This window comes from Oncorhynchus mykiss, chromosome 2, assembly GCF_013265735.2.
Source record: "Oncorhynchus mykiss isolate Arlee chromosome 2, USDA_OmykA_1.1, whole genome shotgun sequence".
In the NCBI taxonomy this organism is placed as follows: domain Eukaryota; kingdom Metazoa; phylum Chordata; class Actinopteri; order Salmoniformes; family Salmonidae; genus Oncorhynchus; species Oncorhynchus mykiss.
In genome coordinates, this window is record NC_048566.1 from 58,291,022 (window position 1) to 58,311,866 (window position 20,845).

Here is a 20,845-nt window from a genome sequence, read left to right on the forward strand (position 1 = left end):
CAATCCACCGCGTCCGCCGATGTCGCGCGTTCGCATCGGAGGCGAAAGGTGACAGAGAGCTAGAGCTGTGTTTGTCAAATCGTGAGACATCCCGAAAATCGGTCTCCTCACACAATCGTCTGTAGCGTCTGAACGGGCTTGGCCTACAAACTATTATGAGCCCTCGGATGGTAACCCGAGACTCACACAAACATGATGGTGTTCGACAACCCCCACAAGCGCCTTGGGACTCGTCTGAAGGGCTTAGACTGTTATGGGTTAGCCTGTCTCCTGCCTTTTTCATCTACACTGATTTGAAGTGGACTTAACAAGGGACATCAATAAAGGGATAATGGCTTTCACCTGGATTCACCTGGTCAGTCGGTCATGGGAAGAACAGGTGCCCTTTAATGTTTTGTATGCTCAGTCTCTGCATGTGCTTTTGCAGCACCCTTTTTGTGTGTTTTGTATTGGCCTGTGTTCAGGTGTAATGTGTCCTTCTCTGTGCTTACAAAGTGTTTCCCTCCCCAGTTACCTTTGCTTTGAAAGCTCAAGCTGCAGGTCAAATTCCTCTAAAAAGAATAAAGTCATCAAACTGATTGACATCACTGATATTCAGAAGGTGGGTTTCTCTATTTTCACTTCACCTTCTGTCCAATGTCTAAATTCATTGGTTTAACAAAAATTTGAGTTGGGCAGTATCCATATTTTCTGTACCATGCAGAGGTATACAGTATTACCGAATGTGCACACAAGGGGTGCTATTTCCAAATGATAAAGGGAACTTTGCGGTAGTTTAGGAATCACAAAGACAGACGCGACTGCACAGGGATCTTAGTCAACTTTGTTTACTAGTGTTTAAATAAAATGTAAAAAATGATCAAGAAGGATCTTGATCCAGGAGGATGCATAGCTGGAGGCCTATTGCTGGATATCATTTATTTGACACATCTTAGATTTCTTATAGTTATAAGCAGTGGCATAACATGCACACCCAAACCCCTAAAAATAAACAATTTTTTTACAGTATTGAAAATCATACAATCAGTATTTCGGTATAAATGGTATATCGCCCAAGCCTACTAAAAATCGACTTCTGCAGTAGAATGTTAAGGTTGTCTGAGTTTATCTGGTGTTTTGTTTGTTCCACAGTACAAAGTCTTGTCTGTATTACCTGGATCTGGAATGGGAATCTCCATAGCAACACCGTCCACCCAGAAGGTAGGAACACTTATGGACAGTCCATTTTACACCATGTATCTTTTCTCTCTATTTAGGTCTGATTTGTTTTGTCAAATATCCTGTTTAAATATATAAAACTACAAGATGGAATAACAAGTGCATTACATTAGAACATCACAGCCATCCTGAACTACTGTAGCTGTTAAAGTAAATAAATCAACAAAATTCCACACCTGGGTGAAGTCGTTTATCATCAGGGTTCTAAAGTGCCCTAGTTGCACCAGGGAATCCAAATGTAATTAATTTTGTAAGTGGTTCCAAAAATGTGGCGTGTTAAAACTAAAAGGGGACTTACCTAGTCCAGTGGAGACCCAAGGAACCTTGAGTGAACGGATTTGGTATCTCATGTTTTTACACTTTACTTTTTATATATACTTTAACAACAAAGTGAGGTACGTTGGAAGCTTGTATAGTAGAGCTTTGTAAACAAAAAAGGAAGTAATTAAGTGATCTACGGGACTGTAATGAGGACCAGCCAACTTTTCCATACAGGATGCAGTGGTGAGTATTAAACTGTCACCTGTGATCGAGCGAAAGGCACTATGGTAGAGTGGTGACTGCTGGTAAATGGTATCACCATAGACACGATCTGGTAGGAAAGTTGACTGTACAATCTGCTTTCTGCTATTTAGGGACTTTAAATCTTAGCTTTTTAACTAGCTCATCGGTATGGTTTTTAAACATAAAATCTTTGTCAATTCAAAAGAGCAGATATTTATAGGCAGGAACCCAATCATTGAGCTTCATAAGTTTTGACAGGTTTATCAACGCCTAAAATAATCTTCCAAATAATATCCCCTCCTATTATCACTGTCTTTCTATCCCCCTCACGCTCCCCTTTTATTTACCCGTTCTCTCTCAGCCGTTGGTGTTTGGTGCCATGATCCACAGGGACGAGGCCTTTGAAGCCATCTTCACACAGTACACGAAGAAAGTGACCATGACCACAGCCACCAACCCTGAGACCTAACATACCAAAATGGCTGCCTTCACCAGGGATGTCCTATACTGACACAGCGAGTTCTCTATGTAGTACACTGCTACTGGCCAATTAGTATATCTGCAAGTATGTTAAGCTAGTGTCCATGCCAAGGTGGTGGATTCCTCCACCAAGCCACATTAGGTTAGTATGTGAGGATGGTATCCACTTGATCTGAGGCCTGGTCCATCACTATAAAGCCCAAGATCTTTGTATCCTCTCGCTGATAACCACAACTTCTCATTAGGTCTAAGGGACTACAACTGGACCCGCACACCATCGCTGACTCCTACTGGTTCGGTCGAGGCTATTGCATCTGGGGAAGTAGCCTTTTGAGCCAAGAGAGCACACTTGTCTTAATTTGCTGTTGTTCTGTACTCGGGTAATAGCTTTTCAAGTCTCTCTCTTTTGTTGTCAGTTTTTCTTTTGTACACGCGTGCGTAGTGTGCACATGCGTGAGAATGTGTGCTGCTAAAAAGCGTGTGTGTGTGTGGTGGGGGGGGTGATAATTTTATGGTCAACACTGTTGTGCTGTTTCAGGAGGAGGCTGGATCTCTTTGCCTATCTGAGAGGACTGCCTGGCACTCCCATTTTGTGTATCACACACATTGATGCTATTTGCTTCAATTGTTGCTCTCCTTCAATAGGATGCATTTGGTTTGATATAGATATCATTGGTGGCCTTGCACAGGTCTTAACTCACATTTTGTAAAGTGCACCAGAAACCACGTTTATGAATACCTCGAGCCTTCATGTTTCTCAGTTAATGAAAGTGCTTTAGATATCATTTCTGCAATAGCCTTTAGGTGTAAGTGTTTTATTTAGCCTTTTTTTCTGAGAGAGGAGGGACGGAACTGGAGTCATTTAATGATGAGCAGCCAAAAGCCTGAAGTTATTGTAGTCTATATCTTTCTCGCACACATTTTTGTCTCGGCAAAGAAAAGGTATGGATTTACATGTCCAGGTTAAGGAGTTATAATGCATTCATAAGCACCACATAAACATGACCTAATGTCAACATAGTCTTTCTGAAGCCTCAGAGTACATTTATTATGTAGAACAATATGTGACTTGTAATATGTGACATTCTACATAACTAATTGGTTCAGTAAAAACGATAACTTATGTAGGTTTTGTGGAATGCTTATGAATGTACTGTAAGTACTTTATGGGACAGATTTCATGTAAAGCAATTCCCCAAAAAATCAGGAGCCTTTTCTACACTTCCTTGTTCCACCACTCTCAATGCCTTACCTAATTCTCTCACAGATTTAGGCCAGGATTCAAACCAATGCAGCACTGCACTTTCGACTGACTCTGACGTGTAACTTCAGGTAAATTGCCATTGGATCACGCATCCACATGTTCTTAAAAGTCGAGTGCAGTGCAATGCCGGTTATTTGTGTTAGTTTGAATCCCAGACAAAAATGTTGGCAGTAAAGTTTTCTTTTTGGTTTTGACAGCAAACGGGAATGGGGTTTATATTAAAATGCTAGTAACCTTGTCAAGAGGTTCGGACCTCTTGGTGTAATGGTTAAGGTGTTGGCTTGAAGGTCGCTGGACCCGGCTTTGAGTGCCAGTCGGGGCTACCCCCTGAATTTGCTAAATTGGTGTCAGAAGTGGGATGGTGTCTGTGAGGCCATCGGAGAGGCGTGTACACCTGAGGGACTTGGTATAGAGAAAGTATGGGGGGGGGGGGCCCTCTCCCGAAGGAAGGGGGTAATGTAGCGTCCTTAACCCAACACCTTGCGACCTCGTCAAGATGTTCGTAGCTCTTGACGTAACGGTTAAGGTGTTGGCTACAATATGTTCTAGTTGAGCACATGCTAGGGAGGCTAACTGGACATTTGCTTGATGCCTTTTAGTCTACACCAAGTAATTTAGGTATCTCACTCGCCAAGCCCCTCAAAAAAAGTTAGATCTACTTAAGAAGCACAGAATGTACTGTATGTGTGCCAAAATCTTTACTTTATTTCACTGCTTGTCATTTAGTTATTTCACCCTATATCTGTAATGTTTACAGATGTTAGGTTCTGAACTCCACTGCTTTAAGTCAGTTTGATTCCTTGTAAGACTATGAGGTCATGAAGACTGACCGGGTACGTCTTGTGATGGAGAACTTCTGAATGCTGATAAACCTGAGTGGTCACATCTCAGCCAATCAAAGACTTCCCCTGGGTTTAGCCACACTCTTTGCCCGTGGATGGTGAATTGAAAGGTGTCAATTCGTGGAGTCATGTTGCTTCCAAATCTGTTTGAATCGCCACTCGCTAAACAATGTCAATGTATGGCATGGCCGTCAACTTGAAGATGGAAAATCCTCATTGTAGTACCGTGTGTGTCCCAAATGATCAAATGTGTTGTAAAAAAAAAAAAAAAAAAAAAAAAAAAAAGCCTTGCTAATCAATCATGCCCTTGTTGATCGATCATCCTTTTCGTTGCTTGCTAATTCCCAGTATGATGGTAATGGCTTCACCAAGTCTTCCGGTAGGTTTTTTTGTGTAGTTTCTGCCACACTGTTATGCTCACCTACCATGTCATTTCCCAATAGTTGAGGAGGATCAACACGGGACTGGATACATTTTCAGAGGAGGATGGATATTGTCTCTATGGTTCTGTGTCAGAGGGGGAGAGATTGTTTCAACCACTGAGGCTTGCCAACTGAAAACTGCAGAAGTAATCATGTGGCCTCTGTGTTAAACAAGTACAGGGCCTTCAGAAAGTATTCATACCCCTTGACTTATTCCACATTTTGTTGTGTTGCAGCCTGAATTAAAAAACATAAAAATTATCTCACCCATCTGAACACAATACCCTATAAATGACAAAGTGAAAACATGTTTTTAGAAAATGTTGCAAATGTATTTAAATGAAATGCAGCTTTCCACACCTTGTTTGTGCAACAGTTGGCAATTTTTAAAAGTTGTTTGTTTACCTATCTACCAATAAGTGCCATTTGAGAGGCATTTGAAAACCTCCCAGGTCTGATGTCGAATCTTTATATGAAATTCATTGCTCGAATTAGGGACCTTAGGCTTGCCCTAACAAAGGGGTTGAATACTTATTGACCCAAGACATTTCAGTTTTTCATTTTTTATTAATTTGTAAAAATGTCTAAAACGTTGACATTATGGAGTGTTGTGTGTAGGCCAGTGACAAATAAATCTAAATTTGATCCTTTTTAAATTCAGGCTGTAACACAACAACATGTGTGAAAAAGTCTAGGGGTGTGAACACTTTCTTGAAGACCTATTGTATTTATTTGAAATCAAAGTACTTGTTTGCTAATTCATTTTTCATAATACCTTCCCAATCAATATGTAACTGTTTAGGAACGATAGATAACCAGTTACAGTAGGTGTGAATACGTCTTTGTAATCTGCAGTGTCCACTGCCCTCCCAAAAAATTGTACATATGAAATTATGTAATGAACACATTTTAAATCCCTGTAAAGTTTTTAAAGAAAATTGTTTAGTGTAAAATGTTATGTACATTTTCACTTAAGTAAACACATTTTAAAGTAATGATTGTTGGCCGTTTTCTTTCAAGCATCTCAGTAACTTTATCACTTATTTCTTTATCCCTCTAATCTGGGATTATCCCTTGTTGAAGGTGGGCATACACTGGAAAGGTTTGGAACGCACTGGGTTAGAAGACCACGGCAAATATGATTTTGTTTCTGGTGTGAAAGGATCCTTTGGAGAGACATTCGCTTGAATGCTCAGAGTGCAAGAGTTTTGCACTAACTTGTGATTGCTCAGTCTGTACACAAGCGTGGTCTAGGTTGAAGTTGCCCCTAGATGCTGATCTTGGGTCAGTTTTGCATATCTCCCACTAATGGTTAAGGTTAGGATTGGGGAGGGGGAGCTTATGACATAGTGGGTCCTCATTTAAAAGTTTTGTTATGCTTGCAGAATGGTGTGGTACATTAGAATGAATGGAGTGAATCATAGTATTTTACTGTTAGCCATTGTTGCTGTTAATGCTAATGCGACCACCAGAGGGTGTCAATGTCTTCATGAAGCTTCTTCGTGCTTGCTTACGTTTCCAAATAATCCTACAGTCCACGTAGGGCAGACGTTTTGATTGCTATACCCTATCCGAAAGAGCATATTCCAAGGTTTTTAATTAATCTAGTTTTGCCAGACAACACAAAATGTTTTACAAATGGTCTCTCTTTCAAAATATAACTTCCTGGAATAACTTCAGCTCCATGCCTTCTGGTGAAAATCAGCAAATACCCATTTGGGGAAACTATCCTTTCTATTATATTCTGTTATATTCCATCATGTTGTAAAGGGCTGGGGAATATAAGCATGTGATGTCTGCTAAATTAACACGTTCATTTCATTGACATTCCATAGCCTATAGCACAGACAAATACATCTTAAAACATGCTATTCTGTTCTTTTTAAATAGTCTTACTTCCCTGTTTTTTTTTATTACCTCTCTAAACAAAATATTTATGGATTTCTTTGTGATTGCGTATATTAACCTCTCGAGGGTACGCTAGCGTCCCACCTCGTCAACAGCCAGTGAAACTGCAGGGCGCCAAATTCAAAACAACAGAAATCCCATAATTAAAATTCCTCAAAAATACAAGTATTTTAAAGCCTTAGGAAGCCTTAGGAAGTGCAATATGACCCCATAGACACTGTGTATTTGATAGGCCAAGAGTTGAAAAACTACAAACCTCAGATTTCCTACTTCCTGGTTGGATTTATTCTCAGGTTTTTGCCTGCCATATGAATTCTGTTATACAGAGACATCATTCAAACAGTTTTAGAAACGTCAGCGCTTTTCATCCAAAATTCTCAATGCTGCCCCCTACCCTAGTTGTTAATCATATTTAGGAAAAGTCGGGGACAGGTGGGTTCAAGGTTTTTATTGAAAAGACATGAAGCTGTAGGCCTAAGAGTGCTGTTTACTGTAGCTGTCTTAATTTCTTATGGCTGCCATCCCGTTAACAGGATAATTGTCATCAACAACCGTTGAATTGCATAGCGCTACATTCAAACAATATTACTCAAAATATTTATATTCATGAAATCACAAGTGCAATATAGGAAAACACAGTTTAGCCTTTTGTTAATCCACCTGTCGTGTCAGATTTTGAAAATATGCTTTACAGCGAAAGCAATCCAAGCGCTTGTGTAAGTTTATCGATCGCTCAACAAAACATTATGTACATCTAGCAGTTACAGGTCTGTGAGCCAGAAATCTTGCTTGTTTGTAGGTGACCAAATACTTATTTTCCACCATTATTTGCTAATAAATTCATTAAAAATCCTACAATGTGATTTTCTGGAATTGTTTTTCTCATTTTGTCTGTCATAGTTGAAGTGTACCTATGATGAAAAGTACAGGCCTCTCATCTTTTTAAGTGGGAGAACTTGCACAATTGGTGGCTGACTAAATACTTTTTTGCCCCACTGTAACTGGAGAGGTTCCAACAAACTTGATGTGCCAATAGTGAACGTCTGTCAGGAGTTCCCCCGGGCGCGGTCCCGTCAGTTCTCTTATAAACTGCTTACACAGACATATTTGCATGATTTTACATGATTCATTATTCATCACTAACGTTGGCTCCTGCATTACACTGACCAATACCTCACATGGCTTCCTCTCTCCAAGACCTAGAAACTGAGAGACCTCGGTTCCCATAGCAATGTTCTGGGCGCCTTGCCAAGTTGCTTATCAGTGAGAGTGAGGATTCCTCCATACACGATCAGTCAGTCACCTGCACGAAGCCGTCTAATTGGTTATTAGAAAAGTAGCATTGATTTGATACCCAAACGGAACAGTTTCCCTCACATTCCCTCCTCTTATCACTCTAATTATCGTAACATTTTAGGGTAAGCATTAGAATATAGCTTCTATCAAAGGAGGTTCTATCAAAATATTTCTATTAAAGTCAGTGAAATCAAACACAGAAAACCAGGCACTTCATCCTTTCAAACCCTTCACTCGGTTTCACAATCTAAAATACACACACACTCAGAGGTGACTAAATCTGTCTGTATAACCATTGTTTACGAAGGTCTTACCACAATCGGCTTGCAGTGACATTTGTTCTACGCCAACTGTTCCCGAGACTAGTCAAAACATAAAACAAATCCTCTAGGGCCTTCTAAACATGTCAAACAAAAAACAACTTTCAGTTCTCACTCATCGTCCTTCTCTAAAAGGAAGCTCATCCAGCGTCGGCAGCTCATCAGTCTCATCATCCTGAGTAGCATTAAACATGATGGCTGCTGAAACCTTATCAGCTAGGGAGGCACAAATAGCCTTACAACATGTTATTAATACAATTAGAATAGACTAAGCAAAAAACAAACGCTGCGGCCCATTGGGCAGTTTGGGATCCCCAACATCCAAACAGACATTTCAAGTTGCAAGCGTCCACTGTCGGGAATTGTTCTTCACCACAGTGGCAATGTATTTGGCAAGATTGGTAAGTACTGAGCCAGGACAAAAGTGCAGCACTCCTCTCCAATTATTACACAAGTGGACCCCTGACCTGCCAAAAGTTAGTCAAGACCCTCTCTGTTTTGCAGAGCCAATTTATGCCATTTTTTCAGTTTGTCATTTAATTGTTTCAGGGCATTTCGAGCAGCATTGCCAATTTCCTCTACGTGTTTAGAGATATCACGAATTTGGTCAAAGTGCTCATGTGACTCCATACCCAGGAAAAAAATACACCAAAGAACCTGGAGGCAGTTGCCTGAGTGTGAGTGATGTCAGCCAGAGACCTCTTATCTCTTCTCATTCCAGGAGATTTGTAGGCTCTAAAAAGTCTTAAGACTCTTATCAGTGTTTGGAACGGTTCTCATAGCTGTCACTACAAACCCAACAGTACAACTACCTCCCCAGTTCAGGGCCAGGCTATAGTAAGCCATTTTCCCACACAACCAATAGGTGCCACCTGGGGCTCCTCTCAAAGGGACAATAACATTATAGGCTGACATACCATAAGTAACATTACCAGGTTCCCCAGTGTCGGCATTGTTAACAGTTAACATTGTACAATAACATTCTAGTTCACCCAAACGATTAACTCCTTCTCCTCTAATACACCAAGGGGTTGTCATCACTCCTGCTACTGAGATGGGTGGGAGTAAAGTATTGTCTGGCCTAGCAAACGACGGTGGGCTTGTGTGGTTGTGTAATGCAGAAAACGTCATGGGGTCATGGTCACGTGGTATCTCTACCACAAATTGTAAGTCAATTTGTGTAGTTAGATTTACCCAACGGGAACTCCCACAAGTGGTAACCTGCTCCTACCTTAACTGGCCCCAACCCACACACCCAACACGCTTTTTGTCCAGATGTAAGATCAGTAACCATTTCTTCTCTAGAACGGAACAGATTGCCCTCATGGTTATGATCAAATGGTAAGTGTTAGGCACCAGAGGTGCTCTTGCATGTACAGCATTGTTTACTATCCTAAAGTCTTGCACAAATCACCAGATGGTTTCCTAACAGGTAGAATTGGTGTGTTCCATGGTGAATTCGGGCAGGGAACCAGAGTGCCTCTTTCAACTAACGCACTATGAATGTGAATGATACCCTTTTCCGGCTTCTTTGCTAACAGGGTACTGAGCTTTGTAAAGGTCTGTGGGTGCTTTTTGGAACGGCCACAACTGGAGCAGCTCCTTTCATGCGTCGGTCTTTGACCTAGCCCACAGTTCATCAGGTATATCCTTTCGCCAATCAATGTGTGAATTATCTTATAATACCACAGGCGTGGTTTCAACGGGAATTATAAAAAAAAAAAAAAGGTATTGTCACCGCAGTAGCCCAGTATGGCGAAAGTTGCTGTTGAAGCTGACCACTTTCCTTCCCCTTCCCAGGCCACCCAATCAGTTGCTTCCATAGCTTTCTTCATCCAAACACCCACATCTTTCCATTGTGTTCCAGGAGCTTTTGATAAGCTTCAATGGGGAAGAGAACCAGGGACGTCATACAAACTCAGGTTCGTGTCCGTCAACAACACTCCAGCTGCTACGAAGTCTTCTCCTCTGTATCCCAAGGGGGATATAGACAGGGCAGACATTTTCAACACTGAAACCGCAGCCCCAGTGTATGTTTATTAACTAACATATCAATATCAAGTGGGTTTTGGGTTGACAAGGTGGTCAATTTTAGCATTTGACAGGTTTCTTCTGGTTCTTCATCTTTTTTTGTTCTTCTTTAGTTTCTTCTTCTGTTTCCACTTCATCCTATGATTGGTAGGCCCCCTCATCCACCTCTTCCAAATTGGTTGTTCACCTGCACGCCCACAGGTGGGGACGGCCACTCTCCTTGGGCTTCTCCAGGACAGTGTCTTGAAAGATGCCCTATCTTCCTACAGTTGTAGCAACTCTAGTCTCTCCCTCCGTCAGCTCCAGCAGGGGCCCCTCTTCCTCTACCTCTTAGGTTTCCATTTTCTCTATGTCCTTTTACTCCTCCAGAGTAGCACATCAGCCGTACCTTCTTCAGTGTATTTCCTTCAACTGTCTTTCTGAATAGGTTATAGATGGCTTTATGTCAGACAGTGGGTTTTTTCCCCATGCAATACAAGTTGTAGTTACAGCTGTTTTCAGATCTTGTGTCAGGCCTGTCACCACAGCATGACACAATAGGCTGCTGTAGGAGTCTTGGTCAGGTATCAGGCCTATGTGTTGGAGGAAGACTGTCTCCATTCTTTCCATGTAGTCACGGTCGTGGTAATTGACGGACCAAGGCGCAGTTCCACATTTTTATTTGCAGTGAAACTTCTAAAAAAAACGAAACAATAAACCAACAACGAACCGTAACCTCAGTGGTGCTACATACACAAACAATATCCCACAACCCAGGTGGAAACAATGGAGAACTTAAGTATGATCCCCAATTAGAGACAACGATAATCAGCTGCCTCTAATTGGTAACCATACCAAGTACACCAACATAGAAATAGGAAAACTAGAACACCCCCCTAGTCACGCCCTGACCTACAACACCATAGAGAACCAAGGGCTCTCTATGGCCAGGGTGTGACAGTCACTCACTTTTTCATCAGTTCCCTGTTTGGTGGAATGGATTTTCTGCCAGTCTGTGCGTTTGGGGAAAGCAGCCTTTATAGCGGTAAAAACTGCAACCCACGTGTTTATAGTCCTTCCATTTAAATTTCAAGCAGCGGCAGAGTATCTCTTCAATTTTAGTGAGGGAAATATGTCTCCAGCTTCAGCGATTTTTTTTTTTGCAATTCGTTCCAGTCACTGGCAGCAGAGAATTGGCGGGAAAGGCAGCCAAAGGAGGTGTTGGCTTTGGGCATGACCAGTGAGATATACCTGCTGGAGTGCGTGCTACAGGTGGGTGTTGTTATCGTGACCAGTGAGCTGAGATAAGGCGGAACTTAGCATAGACTTATAGATGACCTGGAACCAGTGGGTCTGGCGACGAATATGTAGTGAGGGCCAGCCGACTAGAGCATACAGGTCGCAGTGGTGGGTGGTATAAGGGGCTTTGGTAACAAAACGGATGGCACTGTGATAGACTACATCCAATTTGCTGAGTAGAGTATTGGAAGCTATTTTGGAGATGACATCGCCAAAGTTGAGGATTGGTAGGATTGTCAGTTTTACTAGGGTAAATTTGGTGGCGTGAGTGAAGGAGGCTTTGTTGCGAAATAGAAAGCCGATTCTGGATTTGATTTTGGATTGGAGATGTTTAATATGAGTCTGGAAGGAGAGTTTAGAGTCTAGCCAGACACCTAGGTATTTGTAGTTGTCCACATATTCTAGGCCAGAACCGTCCAGAGTAGTGATGCAAGTCGGGCGGGTGGGTGCGGGCAACAAACGGTTGAAAAGCATGCATTTGGTTTTACTAGCGTTTTAAGAGCAGTTGGAGGCTACGTAAGGAGAGTTGAATGGCAATGAAGCTCATCTGGAGGTGTGTTAACCTCTCTAGGGTAGGTGAGACACTAACGTCCCACCAGGCCAACATCCGGGGGAAACTGCAGAGAGCTAACATTCTAAATACACCATTTGTTATAGTAAACATACTTGTAAATACATGTATCTTACATCATTTAAAAGAGAAACGTCTTAATCCAGCCGCTGTGTCAGATTTCAAAAAGCTGTTACTGTGAAAGCAAACATGCTATTTTCTGAGGACGGCGCCACGCACACACTAGCATTTTCCAAACAAGCATTAGCGTCATGAAAGTCTGAAATAACAATAAAATAAATTGCTTACCATTGAAGATCTTCCTCTGGTGGCAATGACAAGTGTCCTAACTACACAGTGAATGTTTGTTTTGTTTGATATAATCCATTTTTATAGCCTAACACGAAACATTTGTAAACCGCTTGCGTCATGATTTCCGTCTCATTCAACTTTGGAAGATGCGTTCGTGGTAATTACACACTGAACAAATGTTTATCCAGTCATGGTTGGTTTCATTGCAATCCTCCGGTTGTTACTAACACAACCATACTTGATGGTTCTTTTCCCGGGACATATTGACCGAAACAAACCAATTTGAAGACCCCAATCAATGACATCATTGCGCACCAATGGTAGGACCGGTCTATCGTTGATTGACTGTATTTTGGCCCAATGACCACTGATCATCTTGAAATCTAGCTTGGAAGATAGCCAATGAGCTGAGGTAAATGGCAATATGTAATGGTTATACATTTGAAGACCAGCCTTTGTCGTAAACTCTGGTGTAAAAGAGGTTCATTCATCATTGCAAATCCTACTTGACGGAGCTACGGGTGTTATGCATAGCAGTACATATTCAATAACATTTTCAACAAGTTTATATATTTAAAATATGGCGAATAAATCAGGAAAAGCTAAAACAAAGTCTAGGTATGCAGATTTAACCCAAATTATAGAGGAAATAGATAGATACGCCTGACAACGTATCTATCTAGAAGGACGGTGCCAGGGCATGGACCACAAAAAATGTCCACCTTCCAGCTGCTGTGAAGGACTACAACAAGAGCATGGGAGGTGTGGACCTGGCATATGCGCTGATAGGATACTACAATGTTCTCCACAAGACCATGAAATGGTACAAGACATTTTTCTTTCATTTCATTAACAATGCTGTGGTGAATGCCTTCATCCTCCAGAAGGAAATGGCTAAGAGCTGTGGACAGCCCCTCATCTCACAGCTAGCCTTCAGGGAGCTGCTCATCCAGGAGCTTGCTAGCTACAGCAAGTCCACTGTAGCACCTTTTGTCCCCTCTACCTCTGTCCCTTCTGCTCCAACCAGTGGTGTTCACCTGCCCAGATTCATCTCTGCAGGCATGAATGTGCCTCAGGGCAAAAAGGGCACAGTAGGGAGACGTCGTTGTGCCCTTTGTCACAGGAAATGCCCCATCACCAGCACCACCTGTTCAGTAAGCCTCTGCTTTACAGCAGAAAGACACTGCTATCGGCCATGGCATCAGCAGCACAATATTGTGTAGAGGACTGAGGGTCTTCACAATATTGTAAATAGAAAATATGTAAATAGTTACCCTTGTTAATTGTTTGTAGTAGTATTATTATTATTATTATTATTATTTTTATATATATATTGTGTTAGAATAGAATTTATGTATTTTGTATATAGTTCTTTCCTTCAAAATGTATCACTGTACCAATTCGGCCACTGTGGTATCCCCATAGAGACTGCCAGAGGTCCGGACAACAGGCCCTCCGATTTGACACACTAAACTCTATCTGCGAAGTAGTTGGTGAACCAGGCGAGGCAGTCATTTGAGAAACCAAGGCTATTGAGTCTGCCGATAAGAATACGGTTATTGACAGAGTCGAAAGCCTTGGCCAGGTTGATGAAGACTGCTGCACAGTACTCTCTTTTATCGATGACGGTTATGATATCGTTTAGTACCTTGAGCGTGGCTGAGGTGCACCCGTGACCAGTTCGGGAAAACCGGATTGCACAGCGGAGAAGGTACGGGAGGATTCGAAATGGTCAGTGATCTATTTATTAACTTGGCTTTCGAAGACTTTAGAAAGGCAGGGCAAGATGGATATAGGTCTATAACAATTTGGGTCTAGTGTCACCCCCTTTGAAGAGAGGGATGACTGCGGCAGCTTTCCAATCTTTGGGGATCTCGGACGATACGAAAGAGAGGTTGAACAGACTGGTAATAGGGGTTGCAACAATGACGGCAGATAATTTTAGAAAGTGAGGGTCCAGATTGTCTAGCCCAGCTGATTTGTACAGGTCCAGGTTATGCAGCTCTTTCAGAACATCTGCTATCTGGATTTGGGTGAAGGAGAAGCAGGGGAGGCTCGGGCAAGTAGCTGCGGGGGGTGCGGAGCTGTTGGCTGGGATTGGGGTAGCCAGGAGGAAAGCATGGCCAGCCGTAGAGAAATGCTTATTGAAATGGTGGTGACCGTGTTACCTAGCCTCAGTGCAGTGGGCAGCTGGGAGGAGGTGCTCTTGTTCTCCATGGACTTTACAGGTTCCCCAAACTTTTTGGAGTTAGAGCTACAGGATGCAAATTTCTGTTTGAAAAAGCTAGCCTTTGCCCTCCTGACTGACCGCATGTATTGATTCCTGATTTCCCTGAAAAGTTGCATATCGCGGGGACTATTCAATGCTAATGCAGTCCGCCACAGGATGTTTTTGTGCTGGTCAAGGGCAGTCAGGTCTGGAGTGAACCAAGGGCTAAATCTGTTCTTAGTTCTACATTTTTTGAAAGGGGCATGCTTATTTAAGATGGTGAGGAAATTACTTTTAAAGAACAACCAGGCATCCTCAACTGATGGGATGAGGTCAATATCCTTCCAGGATACCCGGACCAGGTTGATTAGAAAGGCCAGCTCGCAGAAGTGTTTTAGGGAGCGTTTGACAGTGATGAGGGGTGGTCGTTTGACCGCGGACCCCTAGCGGATGCAGGCAATGAGGCAGTGATCACTGAGATCCTGATTGAAAACAGCAGAGGTATATTTGGAGGGCAAGTTGGTCAGGATAATATATTTGAGAGTGCCCATGTTTACAGATTTAGGTTTGTACCTGGTGGGTTCCTTGATAATTTGTGTGAGATTGAGGGCATCTACCTTAGATTGTAGGACTGCTGGGGTGTTAAGCATATCCCAGTTTAGGTCACATCGTAGAAGGAACTCTGAAGATAGATGAGGGGCAATCAATTCACATGTGGTGTCCAGGGCACAGCTGGGAGCTGAGGGGGGTCTATAACAGGCGGCAATAGTGAGAGACTTATTTCTGGAGAGATTCATTTTTTAAATTAGAAGCTCTGATTATTCGTTATGAATGGCATTTATTTGATTTATTTCATTAACATTCATTTTAACCACAATGTCACAAATAATTGAACATATACACACACACACATACACATGAGCAGATTAACTTGGTCAAAACATTTATTTATTTAAGATTGTCAGAATGTTGGTACTTATTAACTTTGATCCAAAGCCACGAATGAGTGAGTCACTCAGCTTTATGCTGACAAATCTAGATATATGGTGCCTACGAAATAGGTCAAGCGTAAACAAATAAATTAGTACCTTTCATAAATTAAATAAATACAGTGCCTTGCGAAAGTATTCGGCCCCCTTGAACTTTGCGACCTTTTGCCACATTTCAGGTTTCAAACATAAAGATATAAAACTGTATTTTTTTGTGAAGAATCAACAACAAGTGGGACACAATCATGAAGTGGAACGACATTTATTGGATATTTCAAACTTTTTTAACAAATCAAAATCTGATAAATTGGGCGTGCAAAATTATTCAGCTCCCTTAAGTTAATACTTTGTAGCGCCACCTTTTGCTGCGATTACAGCTGTAAGTTGCTTGGGGTATGTCTCTATCAGTTTTGCACATCGAGAGACTGAATTTTTTTCCCATTCCTCCTTGCAAAACAGCTCGAGCTCAGTGAGTTTGGATGGAGAGCATTTGTGAACAGCAGTTTTCAGTTCTTTCCACAGATTCTCGATTGGATTCAGGTCTGGACTTTGACTTGGCCATTCTAACACCTGGATATGTTTATTTTTGAACCATTCCATTGTAGATTTTGCTTTATGTTTTGGATCATTGTCTTGTTGGAAGACACATCTCTGTCCCAGTCTCAGGTCTTTTGCAGACTCCATCAGGTTTTCTTCCAGAATGGTCCTGTATTTGGCTCCACCTATCTTCCCATCAATTTTAACCATCTTCCCTGTCCCTGCTGAAGAAAAGCAGGCCCAAACCATGATGCTGCCACCACCATGTTTGACAGTGGGGATGGTGTGTTCAGCTGTGTTGCTTTTACGCCAAACATAACGTTTTGCATTGTTGCCAAAAAGTTCAATTTTGGTTTCATCTGACCAGAGCACCTTCTTCCACATGTTTGGTGTGTCTCCCAGGTGGCTTGTGGTAAACTTTAAACAACACTTTTTATGGATATCTTTAAGAGATGGCTTTCTTCTTGCCACTCTTCCATAAAGGCCAGATTTGTGCAATATACGACTGATTGTTGTCCTATGGACAGAGTCTCCCACCTCAGCTGTAGATCTCTGCAGTTCATCCAGAGTGATCATGGGCCTCTTGGCTGCATCTCTGATCAGTCTTCTCCTTGTATGAGCTGAAAGTTTAGAGGGACGGCCAGGTCTTGGTAGATTTGCAGTGGTCTGATACTCCTTCCATTTCAATATTATCGCTTGCACAGTGCTCCTTGGGATGTTTAAAGCTTGGGAAATATTTTTGTATCCAAATCCGGCTTTAAACATCTTCACAACAGTATCTCGGACCTGCCTGGTGTGTTCCTTGTTCTTCATGATGCTCTCTGCACTTTTGACGGACCTCTGAGACTATCACAGTGCAGGTGCATTTATACGGAGACTTGATTACACACAGGTGGATTGTATTTATCATCATTAGTCATTTAGGTCAACATTGGATCATTCAGAGATCCTCACTGAACTTCTGGAGAGAGTTTGCTGCACTGAAAGTAAAGGGGCTGAATAATTTTGCACACCCAATTTTTCAGTTTTTGATTTGTTTAAAAAGTTTGAAATATCCAATCAATGTCGTTCCACTTCATGATTGTGTCCCACTTGTTGTTGATTCTTCACAAAAAAATACAGTTTTATATCTTTATGTTTGAAGCTTGAAATGTGGCAAAAGGTCGCACATTTCAAGGGGGCCGAATACTTTCGCAAGGCACTGTACATTTAAGTAGCTCAGGTCTTGAAAATATGGACAACCTTTTCCCCTCCCTATCCTCACTGGAATCTCTTTCATTCAGCTTCTTCTTCTCATCAGTGAAGAAGGACTCCATGTTTCAGAAATTCAATTCATATAGAGGGGCTATCACTCTTTCACACTGGTAAATAAAGCCAGTTTATATTCTAAATGACATTCTTTCTATTTTTATAGGGAGAGAAACCAAATGCATTATCAGCGTTCAAACTCCTCCGTGTGATGGTGTGGCGCAATGACAGAATGACGTCATTTACCAGGAACTGACGCAGCATAAGCTCAAAACTTTTAATTGAGGAACCACTACAAATCTGTGGCTTGAGGAAACTTCACCCCAGAGCGGTGGTCATGGGAGATGGTGTGGCTGGGGCAATCAAAGACCAGGATGTGTGAACAACTGACTTCTCAAATGCAGTGTTTCAGTTTTAATTATATACGTTTTTGAACCATTTCCATCATTAGGCCCAAATCTGTCATTTGAATGGTTTGTGACCAGAGTGTATGGTAAATTAATGATCTATTCTCTGTGTCAATATGCCATTTTTAACCTTCTGAGCACATCCTGGAAACATAAAAAACATTCCAGCTTGGAGTAAGGAAATTGTTTTAATATCATTATAATAATAAAAAAATATCTACCAGGGTTGCGGTCAATACCATTTCAATTTCAGTCAACTCAAAAAGTGAACCAAAGTCTAATTAAATTCAAATCCATGGTGAAGTCCCTTCCCTACAGAGCTTCTGCCACTGTTTTATTCACACAATTAACCCCCTCCAAGTCCAAAGGACTAGGCTGGTGTTGTACCCACATTTCTCTTTCACTTTCTCCCATTCTTCTAAGGGTGTGTTTGGATGGAGTAGGTGTAGTGTAACAGGTCTTTTCCACACCCAGAGTCTTATTAATCTCACTATCTATTCCCAACCCCATTATGCCGCGACAGCCTGGACAATTACCCCCTCCCATAGGGTGACTGGTTACAGTAATTGGGGCCCAACACCCCTCTGGGGGGCATGGTTCCCCATCTACCCACAGACCTTTATCCATATTCAATATCGCGTTAACACACTTCTCATAATATTTATATATTGCAGGGTATTTTTTTAGTCTGCATTTTAGTCGTGATGTTCCTTTAGGAGAATTGCTTCCGGTCCCCTCAGCGTTAACAATTCTTTCTATCCCTGGGCATGTCGAATTTAAATTACCCCAGAACAGACTTGACCAGGGTATGTTTACATTACATTCGTCCAATCCCTTGTTTGCTGTTTCTACACACTCCTTTTCCCATAAAGGCATGCCCGGATCCCCTTTAAGGTATTGAACGCATCAATGTGTGTATAGCCTTAATGTTCCCTTTCTCTTTTAATCACGTCCACTTGTATGGCCTTATCTTCTAACTCGGTCCACTGCAGTGTGACCCAGTAAAATTCCTGCGGTCCCAGTTTACGTCCAAGACGCTGTAGCCAACCTCATTATTCAAGTGGCTGTCAACCTTCCAATTCACTAATCTCTGTGAGCACATGGCTCAAGTCTCATCTCTTTTCCTATATCCTTTAAAAAGCTTTTCTCATTTTCCGCTGACTTTCCAGTGCTTAAATATCAAACCACCTTTAGTAGAGATCATAACCTGGGCCCATTCACATATTATCGGGAGTGCACGAGTCTTGAACACTGGAATGCGGGCAGTTTTGTTCAATTTTCCGTTCTCTTTATCCCTACTCTAACATGTGTTTGTTCCCAGCCAGGCTCTCCAATCAAGTACAAAGACACCAACAGCAGTACTAAAAACAGCATGCCAATACTTACACTTTAGAGGACGATCCCGTGAAAGAGAGATTAGTTGTCTGAGAATGTTAGGGAGTCTTAACAACGAACGAGCGCTTCCTGGACGGCTCCCCACCATGCCCAGCACTTCCTCCTTCACCATCCACACCCTTTTCATAGGATCTTTGGCCTCCTTCTTTTGGGCCTTTTTCACACTTTGACAGCTGTGCACCATCCCACCTACAGAAACAGTCAGTGGGCATTGTTACTTCATCACCCTTATTTTCCACTCCACGACTACCTTCAGCCTAGGGAGTAGGTTAACTCGGCAATGGTAGCAAAACCATATATCCCCCACTTTAACTGGTCCTGCTGTTATTCCATATAATAACATTGTTTTCCGCCTGGTATCTTTCTTGGCCTTTCCGTGGCACACTCTCCTTCTACACCTTGGCGCCACTTCAGACCTCCAGGCACCGTGCTAGTCATGCCGTCCTTCGCTACTGTTACTCTGGGAGCGGTAAGGCTCTTCTGGACCATACATTTTATCCCTTGGTGTTTTAAACCCATATGGACGCCAGAGATCAGCACTCGCTCAGCCTCCCCAGGGAGCTCTCCCTTTTAGGAATTGTTTTCCAGCTTTCTCCCCTTCCACTATTGCACTCCTCATCTGAGCAATAGAGTCTACTTTGTCATTACCCTGCCAGTACTCTCCTTCTTTCATATGTGCTTCCTAGTGTATTATTTCATGTTGCAAATGCATTAGCAAGTCAGCTATATTAGCCCATACACCTTGGTTAGCTATCTGCTTTCCTTTAGCTCCTTCATAGCCATTTTGTTCCCAGATCCCTAAATCTTATTTTAGGGCTCTATGGCAGTAGTCACTATCAGTTTTTTTTTCTCACATTTTTTACGTGCTTTTATATTTAGTTTTTAACAGGCCTTCAAATACTGCAGATTGAAGTTACCACAACTGTTGGGGCTCTTCAGAGAAGCCATACGTGTCTCGTAAATGTTTAACTCTAGATACTGTAGGTAGTCTACATCTTTTAGGCAACACTGTCCTATAATATGTTCAGTTCTCACAGCACATCAGACAGAAACAAGGTTCTCATGGGTATTGCTTGTGGTTGTGGTAACCCAGCTTCCTGTAGCTTTCGGTCAGAGCTCAGATCAAAACTGCCAGCGTGTCCTCTCGAGAAAGCACTGGGGGGCCCAGCAGCTCTTGCTGTTTTAATGTCTCAGAGCTACAGTCATCTACCTACCTCTACCTCTGAATCTTCAGCCCTCTGAAATTCTTAACTCTCCTTTTTTATTTTATTTCAATTTATTTTTTAACTTTCCCCTTGTAATTATTTTCTCATCTTTCTTCTAAGCTCCTGCAACATGGCATCATGTGCCACCTCCATTATGGACGTTTTAAGGGCGAGAGTGAAGCCTTGAGCTGTCATCAAATGCTCTGAGAAGGGGTGGGTGGCAAAATTAATCACCATAAGTGAACCCTGTTTCACAAGTTCCTTCATCCATCTTATCAATTCATGATCTAGGAGGGGTAATAATGGTCTCTTCTGTTCTAGGAACATAGTATTTATACTATTGTTAAGTGCATGTTTTCTACTTTCTACTAGCTCGTTTAGGGTTTCTGTCCCTCCTGTTATTGTCATCATCCCTGTTATTGTCATCATC

The 20,845-nt window shown here is 42.0% G+C and overlaps 1 protein-coding gene across 3 annotated transcripts in view; it reads left to right on the plus strand.

Moving 5' to 3' along the window:
* LOC110492647 (GRAM domain-containing protein 4) overlaps window positions 1-5,725 on the plus strand; it is a 43,143-nt gene extending 37,418 nt beyond the window's left edge. For all 3 annotated transcript variants that reach the window (XM_021567123.2, XM_021567098.2, XM_036951861.1), the window contains exons 18-20: window positions 511-601; window positions 1,132-1,200; window positions 2,084-5,725. In XM_021567123.2, the coding sequence (XP_021422798.2) occupies window positions 511-601; window positions 1,132-1,200; window positions 2,084-2,191 (268 nt within the window). In that variant the 3' untranslated portion in view covers window positions 2,192-5,725. The remainder of the gene's footprint in view (window positions 1-510; window positions 602-1,131; window positions 1,201-2,083) is intronic.
* The last annotated feature ends 15,120 nt before the right edge of the window (window positions 5,726-20,845 follow it).